We start from the raw sequence: 16,683 nt of genomic DNA, 5'->3' as shown, positions 1-16,683 counted from the left end.
ATGAAGGAGCGCTAAAGAAGAAGCTAGACTCACCCACTTTGTTTTTTTTTCCCTATGGAAAAAAAAAACAAAAAAAAACTGGGCTTTTCTCAATATCAAGACTGTGCACCTAGCAAATGCATCTCAAAATTCTGTAAATACCTTGGGCACAAAGCACAACTTTTTGACATAAACCTTTGGTACAGAGATAGGAGAGAGTCTACTGTACCCTGTACCCACTGGGAAACTGAGTAAAGGAAGAACATAAATCTCATTTACTGGGGAAAAGGATTAAACAAGAAAATGAAGCTTTCTCTACACTTAGAAATAAATGATAATTTAGGACTGTTCAGTTAGCCAACTGCGTGACACAGATTAGTCATCGCTATGCAGTTGCTAAAATGATCCAGAATTCTACATTAACACTTTCAGCAATTATAGAATCACTATTAATAATAGCAAAAGGCAATGTGCTTTCTTCCGTTCATTATTATTGACAGCTGTGGGCATTTCCAAGCAGCTTGTTATAGATGAAAGAAAATCATTCCATGAGCAACAGAATTAATGGTTTAATTTCCAGTGGATTTATATCACATGGTTACAAGGCTAAGGACTGATTATTTGCAGCAGGATGTTGCTGTTCAGCAGTGAACAATCCCTCAGGCTACAGCAGTGCCTCTTCCTTGCCCTGTAAAATTTTTCTTATGGGCAAAACATTTAATAAACTCTCTCACTTGCTCCTGCTCTCTTGTGCTTGTAATCTCTGCAGTTTAATTAGGTGTGAGATCACACAGTACTCTCTCCCTTAACTATGACATGTCCTGATTTACTAACCTCTATTCAGCTACTTCTCACGCAATTTTCAGGAACAATTACTATCTGTGAGATTTTCTACCTTCTGTCAAATTTGGTTGGAATTGACCTACAAGTTCAAATGCTTTTGTGGGCAGACAGACGTGCACTAAAAGATCACACAAGCCTTATTTCCTTAGGAAATAATGCTAAAAATCCAAGCCTGCCACTTATTCAGATTCTCTCGTACTGCAGCTACAGCCTGTGCTCCACTCAGAAATAGCACTTGTTGCTAATGGAAGCTGTCAATGACCCTGCATTGACAAACTGCCACCAAAGTGCTCTGCACCAAAGTGATTTATTCCTGCCATCATTAACTTCACAGCCCACTAGCTTAAAGAAAGGTGACGACTTCCAAGATAGACAGGAAAAGACAAGCAGAAATAGTACTCAGCAGGAGCAGTCTCAGTGATTATGGGTGGAAACAGGTGACAGCCTACACTCTCACTTTAGGACAGATATAGCACAATAGGGAATTTCAGAGGAAGTAGTCATAAACGTAATTTGGAAAGATACAACTAGAGGGTGATTCATGGCATACAGACAGGTTTCTGCTTTTCCCGGCTGGCTCTTTCTCTTGATTCACTCCTACTTTCCCCATCCAGTACTTCTTCCTGACTTGCAAAGCCTTCATTTAGAAGCCTTATATTTTTAGGATATATGTTGGAAAATGCTGCAAGCAGCTCATGGAGGTGTCAAGTGGCAGAAACCAGCTAAGACGCAGAAATGCCATGCTTTCATTCCCTACATCTATTTAGCCAGGTGATAGACTGTTATCTGGATCCCTCAGACCCTCTTAAAGAAGGTGTTAATCGTAGAGTCATGAGGGATGTGGATCATGGAGCCAAAGCCAGTGCTGACTCATTGTGACCTCCAAACAACTAGCAGCAGTACTCTGGCAAACTGACTGCTCTTTAAAGTTATTCTATCCACATGAAATCCCAAAAGATAGGAAGGTGCACAGATACAGCAATGATTTCCCGTCTCTACATTCTCACCACCTGAGGAAAGGGGACCCTAGCAGTTTAGCACCAGTGCTTCTACTATCCTTCTGTTTCACTTAAATTCTACATGTGACTCTTTCATAGTAATAGAATATGAGAAGGTAGATGGGGTTATCAGTGAAGGGAACTTCCTCTCTGAGTACTAACATGTCATTTGGACCTATCATAGCCAAAGAAAGACAAAACATGAGATTATTTTTTTTTTAATTTGCCTTGTTGTGTAAGTAATAACAAAACCCATGAATTATATTGAGCTTTTCTACATGTTTAACAAATAAAGATTCTCTGTTGTCAGTAAAACCTATCTTGTATTTGCTGCAACAGAAAACTAGAACTAACAAAGATAAAATATGCTTTTATAAATGATTAAAACCAACAAATAACTTATTACAAGGATTGTGGTTTGATTGCATATTACCTCTTCAAGAAGAGGGAACAATAATTTACTGAATACTTGATTCACCATGCTCTAACTATTCAAGTGACAGAAAGAGACAAAATAATAAAAAAAAATAAATCTCAAAAGACTAATGAAACTGCTAAGAGAATAATTTTAAAAAAGTTTCTTACACCTCAACAAATGCTTCTTTGAAGCTTTGTAATTTACCATAAAGCAATAAAGCAATCACTTTTTCAGAGAAAGGATGGAAAGTCAGATAAAGACTATATAAGTATGTAAATACATGGATGCAATGTCAGAGTAAGTTGAACAGGAATTTCTTCAGCAAGTTTCAGAAAACAGGAACAGATATGAGAAAGGGAGGCAGCAAAAAAAGAAGGAACTGTTCCCTATGATAAATACTTTTGATTCAGATCTCATACAGTTAAAAACACGGTTCTCACTTACCTTTCACAGCGTGGTCCCACATATCCAACTGGGCATTCATCACATATTAATCCATGGCTTCGGTCAAAATGGCATGTTGGGCTAAAGCTGTGTTGTTGATATCGGGCAAGAAGAGGGACAAGGAGGAAACATAAAGAAAAGACTGTCAGCATCATAGTTCTTGCCCCACTTCAGAGATTGTTAATTTGCAAAATAGTGCCCTAGAAATGTGATTCTAGTGTAGCATGGAGCTTAAGTTAGACTCCAGCAAATAAAATTTGGAATGACTCTGCTATTTCTGCAACACTGAATATAGAGTAACAGATGGCAGCATCCCAATAGCCTGTTATTACGGGACCTCAGCCTGCCACTGAGCGGCCTAGATAGCATTAAAAAGTCAGGAATGTACAGCTGTTTGTTTGTGCCCCTGAGGGCCTGGCAAAACAAGCTATGTCATAACATGTCCCCAAAATAAATATTTCTGAAGGATGACTGATTTGAACTTTGTGTATATGGGTCTGTGAAAGGAATCCAGTGAACAAGAAAGGACTGGGACAAAAGGGATATAGCTGGTGCAGGTTCCAAGTGAGTGCATCTGAGTGCCAACAAGCTGACACATCAGACCAGACCAGAACACTGATGTTTAAGAATAGCTTGCAGAGTACAGAGCTTTACCTCTTTGCTATGCTTTTCTTATTCCTAGCTGGTGGATTTTTTCGTTTGTTTCATAAATAAGGATACCATAGGCATTTGCAAGCTCCACTTATCTCTGATCATATTCAACTTCAAACTCTGCTCCTTTGGTTTTTAGCATTGTGCTCTCTTTCTCCCTTAACATACTTCTGTGAGTAAACAGTCTGACTCTTTGAAACAAACAAACAAACAAACAAACAAACTCCATACACAACAACAAGCTCACAGAAGAGGTAACCTGCTCTCCTATCATTCTGAAGTGATCAATAAAGACAGAAACATTAACATCTTTATAGAGCTTCATCTGAATAACTGAAAACAGTTTTGGTCAGTCTAACAGAAAAAGAAAAGATTGGGAGTAGACGCATGGTGGAGATCACAGATGGAAAACAAAGCATCTAGCTGAAAAGAAGACACTGAAAATGGCTTTTATAACTTAGGACAACAGAAGTTGGGGAAGAATATAATGAACAAATACTTCAGAAAGAAGTTATATTCAGGTAAAAGATTATGCTACTACAGTAACAAATAGACATCATCTAACCTTGGATAATTTAAAGTAGGATATATAATGAAAGTTTCTGGAAAATAATGGGCACGGGGAGGCCAGAAGAGCTTAATTAGAATCATGTAACATAATTACCTGCTGATGATTGGTCTCTAATACTCAGAGTCACCCATCCTATGATCTGAACTCAGTTACTCTCCCTTTTGTTTCTACTATAGAATAGTTTCACTCATAAAGTTTTATTTGTCATAAAGCAATAAATCAATCTCCCATAAATAGAAATCAGTACGAAAAATGTGGGCAAGTCAGTTCTGGTAAACACAGATAGGTCTTAGGATATTCTTAGGATTATATTTGTGTTATGTTGCAATGACATTCAATTAAAAATAGATTCAGGAACATATGAGTCCATTAAAGAAATAATTGTTCGTTCTATTTTTACATAGCAATATATGCATTTTTAAACTGAAATACACATTATCAGTAAATTGAATCAGCAACACCTGCCTTTTCAAACAGGATGTGGTCATCCATTCTTATCTCATTCTTTCATAAGAATGACATGAGAAAGTTTTATGGAGATGCTATCAAAGTTCCTTATAGCATTGCTTAAGATTGACTGCTCCACAGATCCACTGAGAACTCTGAATTCAAATGCATAAATTGTAGAGATTATAATAACTAAGTACTTATTATCACTAAGCAATGATCATTAATAGCATAATTTCTATATTTTAGGGATTATGTTCAGACTGAGAGTTCTTCCGCTCTTTGACTTGGCAGTCAATTTACATCTGAACGTTAAACATTAATATATTGAGAAATTCCCATTTGCATGCTATAAAGGAAATGTGTGTTAGCAAGATGAAAAAATGAGAGTTTATCTTACTGAGATTTAGAATCTCATTATTCAGTAGTAATAAATGTTAACAAGCAGTATGTATTGATTTGTTAAAACAAGATTCAGAAAATCTTAGTCTCTCTCGGTTCCTTATCAGTCTTTTCATAGTGTTACATAAAATTACAACAGAACACCAGTGAAGACATAGTATCAGAAGCACTATAGCTATGTTATTGAACCACACTGGGAGACAGATCTCTAAAAGCTCACACATACTCTGCAGAAAACACCTGTTTGGAGTAATTGTATTTGCAATTTTATGTAATTCTCCAATAAAATACTAACATTCTGAAAGCAGCCAGATTTCCTAGTTCACATGCTATAATGCTATTTGTTATCTGCACAGACTCAGCAAGATATGTTCCATTTCAATTCTAGTGACATAACATCTAGTATTTTCTAAATAAAGAAAAACAGAAAACTTTTTGCCACTTCAAGAGAAAAGCAGTAATTATCTCAGATATGTGCATTTACTATGAAAAATCATACGTAGAAATCTGATAATTTCTATGAAAAAGAAATCAGATTATTTAAGTCTCCATAAAGGCTGTCAGAAGAGTGCTGAATTAATGAAAAGAAAGAAGAAGTCAAGCATGCATTAAATATGTCAATTAAAATACAGATATTGATCTCATTTTATGGGCATGGTGGAGTGGGTTAACAATTGGATTAGATGATCATAGTGGTCTTTTCCAATCTTACTGATTTTATATAAGTACAAATACAGAGATTTGCACAAAATAAGAAGATATATCCCAGGATCTAGAAAACATGATTTTCTTCTAATCTTGCCCAGAGTTATCTTCTGTCATTTGCCAAGACACTTATTACTGCTATGCTTTAGAAAAAATTTCATGATTGGCTTCAGGAATTACATAGATGGCATTAGGAAATAGAGGAGATAATAAGCAGCAGTTAAATCAGCTCTAACTATGGAACAATTCCATCACGTTTCTAAAATGGATAAACATTTCTCTACCTTGTACGGAACTGCAGAGGAAAAGACAGAGGTACTGTAAAAAACAGTACAAATATCATCAAGATATAAGATATTGTTATAAAAGCACTATTTTTCTAGTACAAATAGATCTCAGAGGTTCGTTTTATGAACAATATTCTCTGTGCACCAAATGCCGAGTATTGAGCTTAAAGAACTACAAATGCCCTGTTGTGCCATATTAGAAATTAAATACTATAGGAGCTAGAACATATCAACAGCCATTTCTTGGTATTTAGTACATAAATTATTTACTTGTTAGGCTGTGCAGAATAGCATAGCTTATATCACATCTCCATAGTGATACGTACTTGGTGAAAATTTCCCAATTTTTTACACAAAGGATGAGTTCAAGAATCTGAATAATATAAATAACTTATATTATTCCTAACATATTAAGGTCACTACAAACTAAAGTTACATTATAATGGTAGGGTAGAAAAATGACTATTTTTAAGTCTTCAGAGAACACTTTAAATGTTTAAGAGACCCTTTTTTCCCCCCTCATAAACAAATTTAAGCCTAGAACTGTTGAAGAACGAGAACTTGAGCTTTACAGTACGATTTCCACAAAGCCTGAGCAGGTTTACAATTTTGCTTTTTTTCCATTTTAGCATTTCTAAGTTCTAAGCTATTAGTGAGCTCTAATGCAGGGCTAAACGCTGTAGGGCTCGGGAATCCCAGACTTTCACACTTAGAGAGCATTTATAAAGGTTTGGTACGCATGCTTTTCAAGAAAGCTAAATATTACAGAGAGTACTCTTATTCAATTTCAAAAAGGAAGAAAGCAGCCAGAACTCTGATGAATACATGGTAGAAGTCTCCAGGCATTTTGCCAGTAAAAAACTTGAATTAGGTTTATTTGACTTGGTTAGTTGCACATCTGCACCAGATATAAATGTGATAGAGTTTTTCCTGCTTTATCAGTACAGCATTTTCTAACAATAGGAAGATTAACTAACCATGCAAGGAAATTCTCAAATGTGAAAACAATGAGAACATCAAAGGAACCATGCCTGAGCAGTAAGCATAAACTCAAGTATATCTAATAAAACCAACTATGGAGCTGTGATGATAGAAGACTTCCATCTTACAATTCCCTGAAATTCCTGCTCATAAACTGTCAGATTAAAATTGCACTGATCAGAGAAGGAATATGACACAATTCTATTGCCTGTGGCTTTAGCATGGACTACTAGAGAGTAAGAACTGATTCATCAGTGTTTCAGGTTGGCCTTAAACTGTAGATAGCAAGCAGCACAAACAACTTTTTGTAAAGAAAATTATTCTTAGATCAGGTATTTGAGTAGTGTTTTCGTGTTATATAAATGAACCAACACGATCACAGAACGGTTTGAGTTGGAAGGGACCTTAGAGACCACCCAGTTCCAAACTTCCTGTTATGGGCAGGGGGTGTCTTCCACTAGATCAGGATGCCCAGGAACACATCCAATCTTGAACACCTCGAGGGATGGGGCATCCACAGCTTCTCTACGCATTCTGTGCCAGTGCCTCACAAACCTTGTGTTAAATAATTTCTTCCTAATCTAAACTTACCCTCTATTAGTTTAAAGACATTTTTCTATCACTACATTCTCTGATAAAGACACCCTCTCAAGCTTTTCTGTAAATTCTCCTTCTCTTTAAATACTAGAATTCCGTTCCCCCCATCCCAGTTTTTCACTTCTCCAGACTGAACAAGCCCAACTCTCTCAGTCTCTCTGGATAGCAGGGATACTCTAGCCCTCTGATCATCTACTTGGCTGTGCTCTGAAACTCCTCCAACAGTTCCACATCTTTCTCATGCTGGGGGCCCCAGACCTGAATGTAGCATTCTATGTGAAGTAGAACAAGAGAATAATTTCCCTCATGCTACTAGCCACAATTCTTTTGTTGCAGTACAGGATACGATTGTTTTTTATCAGTCAACATTATCACTGAACATTAACTGAAAGAAAAATTACAAGTAAAAGAAATAACAGTCTTATCTGTTCAATATAATGTGATTTTAAAATCAATTACATATTAAAAAAAACATATCAAATTGTTAACTTCAACTTTAAAACTAGAAACGACTACTCCATAAAAAAAGAACGAAAACAGTGGTCTCTGATTCAGTGAAAAGATCAGTTATCCAAAATACAGAATTTTTCTTCCCAGACTACTCTTGTCTAGCTTTAGTCTTGATTTTTGTCTCAGCAATGCTGAGTGCTCTATATAACTGCAAAATGAGAATAAAAGCCTATATCATAGAATATGTAATTTGGTTAAAGCACAAAGAATCTCACATATACATACAATAGTATAAATTCAAAAAGTATATATAATTTACTAAGTGAAAAAGTGTAATTTATAAAAAATACACATCTTACTTGTTAGAAGGTATATTTAGTGGGCAAGCACACAACTGACAGTCTTCAGCTGTTCCTTTAGTAGGATCACCATAGAAACCAGGAAGACATCTATCACAATATGAACCACCTGTATTGTGTTTGCAATCCTAAAAAGAAGGTGGAAAAATACAAATTCACAAATAGAAAACATACATGTGGAAAAGTTTCTGGATGTCATTCACATCACCCATTCCCTCAACAGACTTGTAAGAAGCTTCTGAGATACATTTTAATTTTCTGTTGTTAGTTGAAAACCAGAGAAGAGCTGTAAGAATTCCAAAGAATTCTTATAGAGAATTCTCCAGAGAAGAGCTGTAAGAATTAGTGCATCACATGCATCAGCTTTTTGTACTACTTTGAATATCTTTTTCTTTATATAAAACAGAGAAATGTTCTAACATATAATTGTCACAATAGTGTTTTAGCTCATCTAAATAAAACTAGTGTTCGGAGTATCACAAAACAGGTTTAGCACTGCAGTCTTGCAACAGACTAGATATTTTTAACTGTTTTCAATGCTGAGCTGAGATGTAGTTCAGACAATGCAATTTATAAAAATGAATATTTTGCATTTATGCCCATTAATTCATTTTACAAGGCGTACATCTGGCAGCAAGCTAAATATATTTGTGAAGGGTAGCAGAGTTTGAATTATATTTTACAGGTAGAAACAAGGCTAAATGTACTGTATATCAGGTCCTAACCAATTTTTATTCTTTAATGTGACTAGGTCTTGTAATAAAAGAAATAGTTTATCCAACCATATGAAAGGTTAGGGCTTAGGAGGAGGAATCTAATTCACTCCTTAAAAATAGCAGAAGTAGATCTGTATTTTCATATATAGCCTTTAGCCTGATCTCAAATTAAATGATCTCTTTTTCTCAGAATGGGAATTAGTACTCTGAGAATAGATTTCCCATACTAACTTGTAACAACACATGCTCTAAAGTTTAAAGAAAATTGTCTCTTCTGTTCTTCCCTTTCATCTCGAAGGAAAACCTGAACAATTTGACAGCATCCATCACAGGTAAACAAGTGTGTGGGAACTGCTGAGTCACAGCCTGAACAACTGATTGAGCACCTGGGGATAAGACCCGGTCAGCCCTTGAAGCACATGTGGAAGCAATTCACCTGTGCAACAGGAAGGGGTGGAGCCTAAGCCAACCCTTCCTTTGTTTGTTTTTAAATTTGTAGTCACAGTGAGGAAGAAAATGGATGTACAGGTCTGATTTTAAGGAGAGTTAGAAGGTACATGGAAACGGCTAGAGTTAGGTTGTAAGAAAAGAATTCATCAAGGAGAAGCTAGTCAGCTCTTCATAATGTGAATTGCTTTCTCCGAATGGTTGACTGCTACTGAGGAAGGATTTCTTGTTAGGTATTCCTCATCTGTGGAGTTTCTTCTGCAAGCCTAGATCCTTAGAAAGAGGAGAGCATTTCTCCTCTTTCTTTCGTAACATCTTCCCATTGTGTTAGTCCCTCTGTCAGGGACAATTAGCTTTCTGGCTTAAACTTTTCTGTACCTTTTTTCCCCCAAATATTATCACACTGGGCTAATAGAATATGTAATATTCTATGTACATGAGACTCAAGAGCATCCCTTATAAAGCAAACAGAGAAGTAACAAATTTGGTTTTAACTGCTAAATTCTAACTTGATGTGCTCAGATATAGATGAAAAAGAAAATGACAACTTGAAAAGACCAAGGTGAAAGCCGTGAAGTAGATTTTATTAAATGGAATACAATCTGATGAAGTTTAGATAATGGGTAAAGCTCCAGATCATTCTAGAGTCTCTGGCTCCCCTGACATCCTAAACTGCTGCTTTAAAATCCTTAAATTTTGTTAATACGCGTAGATATTTTTAACCTTACCATTTTAATCAAAACCATTTTGAAGAACATCTGCAAAACTGCTTTATCACTTACAAAAAGTCATGTATATGTGCTGATATGTTTGATGGTATTTATTACTGCCTGAAACATATCTTCAATAAGGGGTAAATAAAATGGCATTGCTCTAATAAACAGTTCTTTTTCTCTTCAGATTATTACCATATGGAAATAAATACTTTGCATTGTACTCTGCAGAGCTGATGCCATGTATTTGAGCAGCCGATTAAGCACTGTATTTTTTCTTTTCAGTCATAGGCACGCTGTTGATGGCAGCATTTGTCTTCAGAATTAGTATTTACTTACAAAGGGTGCATAATTATTGCTTGTGTGTACATAAAATCTGCGTATCTTTGAAATAAAAGCATTAGCATATTAATTTATCAGACATTTGGTAGATTGTGCACTAATACTAACAATTGAGACAGTCAAATAGAAGTATGGCTGTGGATCCTTCAGCTGGATTAAATCCTATTTCATTAGGTCATTTAAGTCCATTTGACTGTTACTTTAAGTGCTAAGAAAAGCATCTACAGGCCACACTTAAAAAGTAACTGTTAACATAAAGATATGCTTTTTAAAAGATATAACAAAAAAGAATTTCAATCATAGAAGGAAAAATCCTTTACAATTCAATTTTTTAAAAGCATTATGTCAAATTATTTGTACATTTTCTGAAAAATAATGGATTCTTCTTTTATGTTGAGCTTTAAATAACCTCAGACATATCCTTATGTTTTTCAAGAATATGAACTGCTTATATGTCAAGGATCTTATTAAAGTGAGGGGAGCTAACACACTACTTTAAAGCTTACAGAGTGGTATTTTCAGCTGCTTCTTTCGTAAGGAAAAAGAGAAAGCAACAAAAATCCTTAAATTTTCGGAGAAAGCAATTCATATTATAAAGAGCTGACTACTTTCTCTTTGATGAATTATTTTCTTACAACCTAACTCTCCTTAAATTCAGACCTGTACATCCATATTCTTCCTTACTGTGACTATAAATTTAAAAACAAACAAAATCCCCAATCATATGTAGTGCCAAAATTAGAGCAAATGTTGCATTGAGAGTTGAGCTGAGAAATAACAATCTTGTGCAATCTTACTTTTCTCCCCAATACAGTCTTGATCTTATAGGACAAAGAACAACATTTAGACAGTCCACGTGACACACTTCACCTGTTCAGTGATACACTAAATTTTATACTCATTTGCCAAATTTCCAGATCACTTTACTAGAATAGGTGAGTTATTAATCCTTCTAAAGTACAATCAGTATTCACAAAAAATTCTGTTTCCTTCGTATTAACTGTTCTAATCTCAGTTTGAAACTTCCAAATGTACAGTAATGACTTAAACCTATGAAGTCTTAATTTCATGTTTGTAAGGATATTCATAATTCTTTAATGTATCATGAGACTGAGTATAAAGATGATCATGAACAACTATCCCTAACTGCAGAATACGTTACATACATATTCCCTAGGAAATACAATAATACAATGCATTCTAACACATTAAGCTTGTGGTTTTCATAAAATAAATAAATAAATAAAAAATCAGTGCTCCATTTCACAAATTCTTCGACCTTTTGACCAAGAATTAATTTATGCTGAAATCTATGCCATCAAATTCAAATGACTAGATCTCAAATTATTTTGAATGCATCAATTTTCTGGATCTCTTTTATATCCAAACACCATCAAACTTCACTTTGCCTCTGAATAAGCAAGATTGTGGAATTCACTTTCATTAAAAATTTTATGCATGAATCAGACTTTCTTGCCCAAAAGCTTAATTGCTGATGTCCTGGAGTGCATTTTTTAACACTTCCTACTGAGATGGCTTTCCGAGCTTGGAAGAAACCAAGTGGAAATCTCTATGCAGTGTCAGGGAAACTTAAGTTCACACTGAAAAACTCATCTGCTTATCTGGGACTGCAGCTGAGTGTATGAATACATAAATTATTAGAATAGAGGGCTAGTGATGAAATTAAAACTTTAATCAGGGAGTATGTCCAACGCTTTGATCAGTGCTTTGGCATGTTGCAGCCCAGTCTTGGAGCATATGTGTCACATAGACATTCAGGGAAGTTGATAGTTAAAGAAAATGAAGATATAGTTGGGTACCTATTTTAATACATTTTTCTAGTCATAGACTCATTGTTTTGTCTCTTTGAGAACATGAATGTGCTCTTCTGGCATTTTCAACCTACTGTAACGTCATAATTACATCAACAATTTCCTTTCCTGGTATTATAAATGCGATCAGGAGTTGTGCACATGCTTTACATAATATTTTTCACTTGTGGTATGGCGTACACTGCATTTAGCTGAGGATCCATCACTTGTTGCTGAGTATCCAAAGATGTTGCTTGCATGATGAAAGCTTTCAAAAGCACAACTTGACTACTAGCTCTGACACTATCCTCAATCTACACAGTATGCTGCTTGAATCAGGTACAAAATAGATACAACTGAGGACTTCCCTCTTAATAATTTCAGCACATCTTGAAGTGCAAAAGATATGCTTTCTCTTTTCTTACTAGTGAGAACGTGATATGTCGCCATGAATGAAATGCCTTAGAATGTTTTTTTTGCTCTTCACGAGGATTATGTTTCATCGATCTTCTAAAACTACCATGAATATATGTGTGTAAAATTACAGAAGGGTATTTCCTTATGCTAGAACTTGCTCTGTGTACCGAAGAAGTTATGTATATCACAATGGTAATGAGAATTATATATTACACAGCTTTCGATATGGTTGCTGTGGGGATCAAAGGGCTTTACAGGTTACTACAAGATATGTGTTAAAATGAGCTTTTTATACAGGCCTATGTCAAAGCAGATGATTTGAGCTTTTATCACAAGTCAAAAATGTATTTCAGCTGCTTTTCAAGTACATTTCAAAGCTAAGGAAGAGTAAAAAAGTATATCAGTAAATTAGATGCGTAACTTGTCTGTTGTATTGCTGGAAAAACACCATGAATAATAATAAGGAGGCCAAAAGGCTGTGTAAACCTCAATAGAAAGAATGCCTTTGATGTGATACATTTCTCTTTTTCAGCATTCAGACTTCTCCCTCTTTCACTTCAAAAGGCTTATGATCCAAATTGAATAGCAGCATTTAATAGCCTGCATGGATACTAACCAATCTAACTTCATTTACAGTGTTTTCAAAGTAAGCTGCAAAAAAATCCAGACCTGGTCTAAGGCTCCCTGTGCTCCTCTTTACAGAATGATCTAGTGTAAGCTCAGACAGGAACAAAGAATATGTGATAGACTAAAGTACATTTTCAGCTGGTTATTTTCCACTTCCTTCTCAGCATTGTTATCTTTACATCAGCACCCCTTGAAATGTTGGAAGGGGGCATGTTACTATCTCAGTCAATAGGTAATATCAGATGAAATAGCAAAAATACCACAATATGTAACTCTACAACTTGCTCTCACATCCTGACTGGTGCAAGAGAATAAAATAGAGAACTTGTTCAAGGGCTAAAACTTGAGGATTCAGAAGAAAGCAACCTCAGATCTCCATTGGGCTACGAACCCCTAAGTAAAATAATCAGGAGTTACGATATAACTTAAACAGGGTTTTCCCTTTCTTTTCTGCTAATAGAAATGTGTTAACACTATTGTTACAACTGTCATAGGTAGAGGCTAAAATCATTAACGTAATAAATTCTATCTTTATCAAGAAACACAAAACTCTATTACCCTAGACATAAATATTTTCACTGTATGTAATGGAAGAACTCAAAACATGACTGTTGTGTCATAAGTGGTTTTATTTTTTTTTGTCCTTGATGCTTCTTTAAGTCTTACAGTGTAATTAAATTGAGAATCATTTTAAGCTTCTATTCATGAAAAAGTAATTTGAAAAACTCACTGATCTACACATTGAGGATGTCTTGTTTTGTACTGCAGTGCAATTAAACATCCTGGATGGGGAAAACAGGAAGACCAGCAATAATTCTAAATACCAAATTACATTGGAAAAAAGCCTGAATTTTCATTTTGGACTTTTTCCAACTGCTTTTTCTTAGGGAAATAAGAGGAAACACTTAGAAACATGCACAATACAGAGCCTGCTAGAAATTCTACAGGGAAATGAGAGTATGATATCCCACTATTCTGGCAATGGCTCAAATTGTGTTTCTGCAAGACTAATGAAATGAGAAATGTTTCAAGCTTCATGCCATGACAGACAATATGAAACTAGAATGCACTTGAGTTAGTCAGAGCAGTCTATTCAGCATAATTCTCCCATTCCAAAAAGCTACTGAATGGGCTGGAAATAGCATCATGTTAGTATGCTTGCTGTGGGTAACATCGTGAATTTTAATTGCTAAATAGGTAACTCCCAATAAAATCTCCCTGTGCTATGAGAAAAAAAAAAGTTGATTTGGCCACAATCTTGCTTTTTCTTTATAATTTATTAAATAATTTTATCAAGATTTAGTAGGAATTTAAATGAAGAAAGACAATACTAATATCTTCATATCATGCTGGAACAGAACTTACAATTTTATCTGCTAGATACTATAAGTTGTAGTGTAAAAAAAATAATACAGGAGACAAGGAGGAGGGGGATATAAATCTTGCCTGAAAGAATATTGATATGTTTGCTGTCTTCAGCATGCTGTATTTTGTACTATTGATTCTCTTTCAAAACATAAATCCTATGTAATTAAAAATTCATTTTGTTTACTTGTAGAAGCTACCATATCTTGGTACAAGGGGATTTAATCTTAACTTCAGCAACAGTTCAACATAAAGACCTCTTCTGTTTTTTTCTGCTTAGATATTCCAGGTCTCAGAGGTGGTTAAGTCAATTACACTTGCATATTGAATTGACGTTGCTGAGGTCCTTCAGGCTTTCTATATATAGGTAACTTACCAGGCATTCCCCTGTGATATTATCACATGATTCTGCATGACCAAAGCATGTACATGGTGTGCAGACTCCACCAAAGATTGTGCCGTTTACACGTCTGTGTTGTGGCCAGCAATACTGCAGAGAAAATATAAACAGATTGTTTGGAGTTTTAAAATACAGTTAAATTTGATACACGCACACAAAAATACGTTCTTGTCAGATGAATAGAAATGCCAACATTTCTCTGGAAATTTGTTCTTGGTGCTATGGCTTTGGATTGACCTTAGCATTATTTGCAGATGTGAGGTTAGAGGAAGCCTTAACTTGATCATTATTCAGAAATGGTAAAATAAAGCAGAGAAATGAAGAACTGAAATATGACACCATCAAAGCAAGAGGTACAGACCAAAAATAGCCAGAAGGCAAAATACTGAAGGAGAAGGGAGAAGCCAAAAATAACCCTTAAACCATAAAAACTCTTCTGAGTAGCTCAGCTGTAAGAGCAATTAAAACACTGTGTAGTCACAGGCTAGTAACAGAGCTACACTTCTGCCTACAAATTGTTTCTTTCCTTTTTTTTTTTTTTTTTAAGAGTGAAAGTTAAATCAGGAAATGCATGGCTAGCTTTTTTCTTAGCTTTTTTTTTTGTCTTTCTCCTGCAAAATGTATAAGAAATTTGAAGATGAATTGAAAATATTATTTTTAAAAAAATCCCCAAACTTTTTTTTTATTCTTGGTTATGAATTCCTAACAGAAATATGAATACTAAAGATAAAAAATTATAAAATCCAGGAAGGAAAAACAGGCTAGCAGAAATCAGGCTTCCCCACTCCATGGCATGAGATGCAATTATGTAAGCTGTTACTGTAAAATCATTCTTTAAATTTTTTTTCTTTTTCGGTAATTCTGAAAAAAAATGACCTAATATGCATGTATACATAATATTGCACAAGATAAGTCTCCAAAAGTCACTAATTCTAAAGGGCTTAGACATGGAACGTCAATAGCAAAACTTGAAACAGACCTAAAATAAAAGATTGCAGATAACAATCTTAACAAAAGACATGACATAACATTCAAAAGCTAGGAAAGTTCTGACTTTCCTGCCCATCTGACTGTCATAGTGGTACAAATTAAACATAACTTCTTCCACAGGGAAAGCAAAGGAGTAAATAGAAAGGAAATAAATCCAATAGAGAACAGCAATTATACAAATAATTAAGATTCACATAAATAGAACAAAGTAACTGTCACACATCGCCGGTATTTGAAATCTGAAATTTTATCTGTTTTACCTAAGATCATGAAATTATGTGTTCAATTGTCAGACATACTAGCAAAAACATAACAATTTTCTTCAAACAATCTTGCAGAAAATGAATTCCAAATATGTGTAATGGAACAATCTCATAAGAGACAGCACATTTTAAATTGTATTGGTTGTTTTCTGAAGACTGATAATGCCAAAACATTCAAATCAAGAAAATAAGTAAATAATGGTTGTCTTCATTGCTGCAGCATGTATGCCAGGTACCACAATATCATTACCCAGGGAACAAACAGATACATTAAATTTTAAGACAAAAAGAAGAGAAAATGAAACTGAAATCCTGCATAAATTCAGTAAAAATAAGTCTGTGGTTGGTTAAAACTGGAAGAAGTGCTGAACAAGTCCAGAAGTGTCTGGAAGAAAAAGAAATAGTATTCTAAATAATGCCACAATTTCAATTTATGTTTGTATTCTTTCTTAACTACTAG

General features: G+C 34.9%; 1 protein-coding gene across 4 annotated transcripts in view; it reads right to left on the bottom strand.

Annotated features, from left to right (window-relative positions):
* Positions 1 to 16,683, bottom strand: part of LAMA2 (laminin subunit alpha 2) — a 323,287-nt gene that overhangs the window by 133,880 nt on the left and 172,724 nt on the right. For all 4 annotated transcript variants that reach the window (XM_048937148.1, XM_048937150.1, XM_048937149.1 and 1 more), the window contains exons 16-18: positions 14,947 to 15,060; positions 8,133 to 8,260; positions 2,683 to 2,769 (exon numbers count right to left, since the gene is read on the bottom strand). In XM_048937148.1, the coding sequence (XP_048793105.1) occupies positions 2,683 to 2,769; positions 8,133 to 8,260; positions 14,947 to 15,060 (329 nt within the window). The remainder of the gene's footprint in view (positions 1 to 2,682; positions 2,770 to 8,132; positions 8,261 to 14,946; positions 15,061 to 16,683) is intronic.

Source organism: Lagopus muta, chromosome 2 (genome assembly GCF_023343835.1).
Source record: "Lagopus muta isolate bLagMut1 chromosome 2, bLagMut1 primary, whole genome shotgun sequence".
NCBI classification, from domain to species: Eukaryota; Metazoa; Chordata; class Aves; order Galliformes; family Phasianidae; genus Lagopus; species Lagopus muta.
Note: the sequence above shows the minus strand (reverse complement) of the source record. Positions and strands in the feature narration are given on the sequence as shown.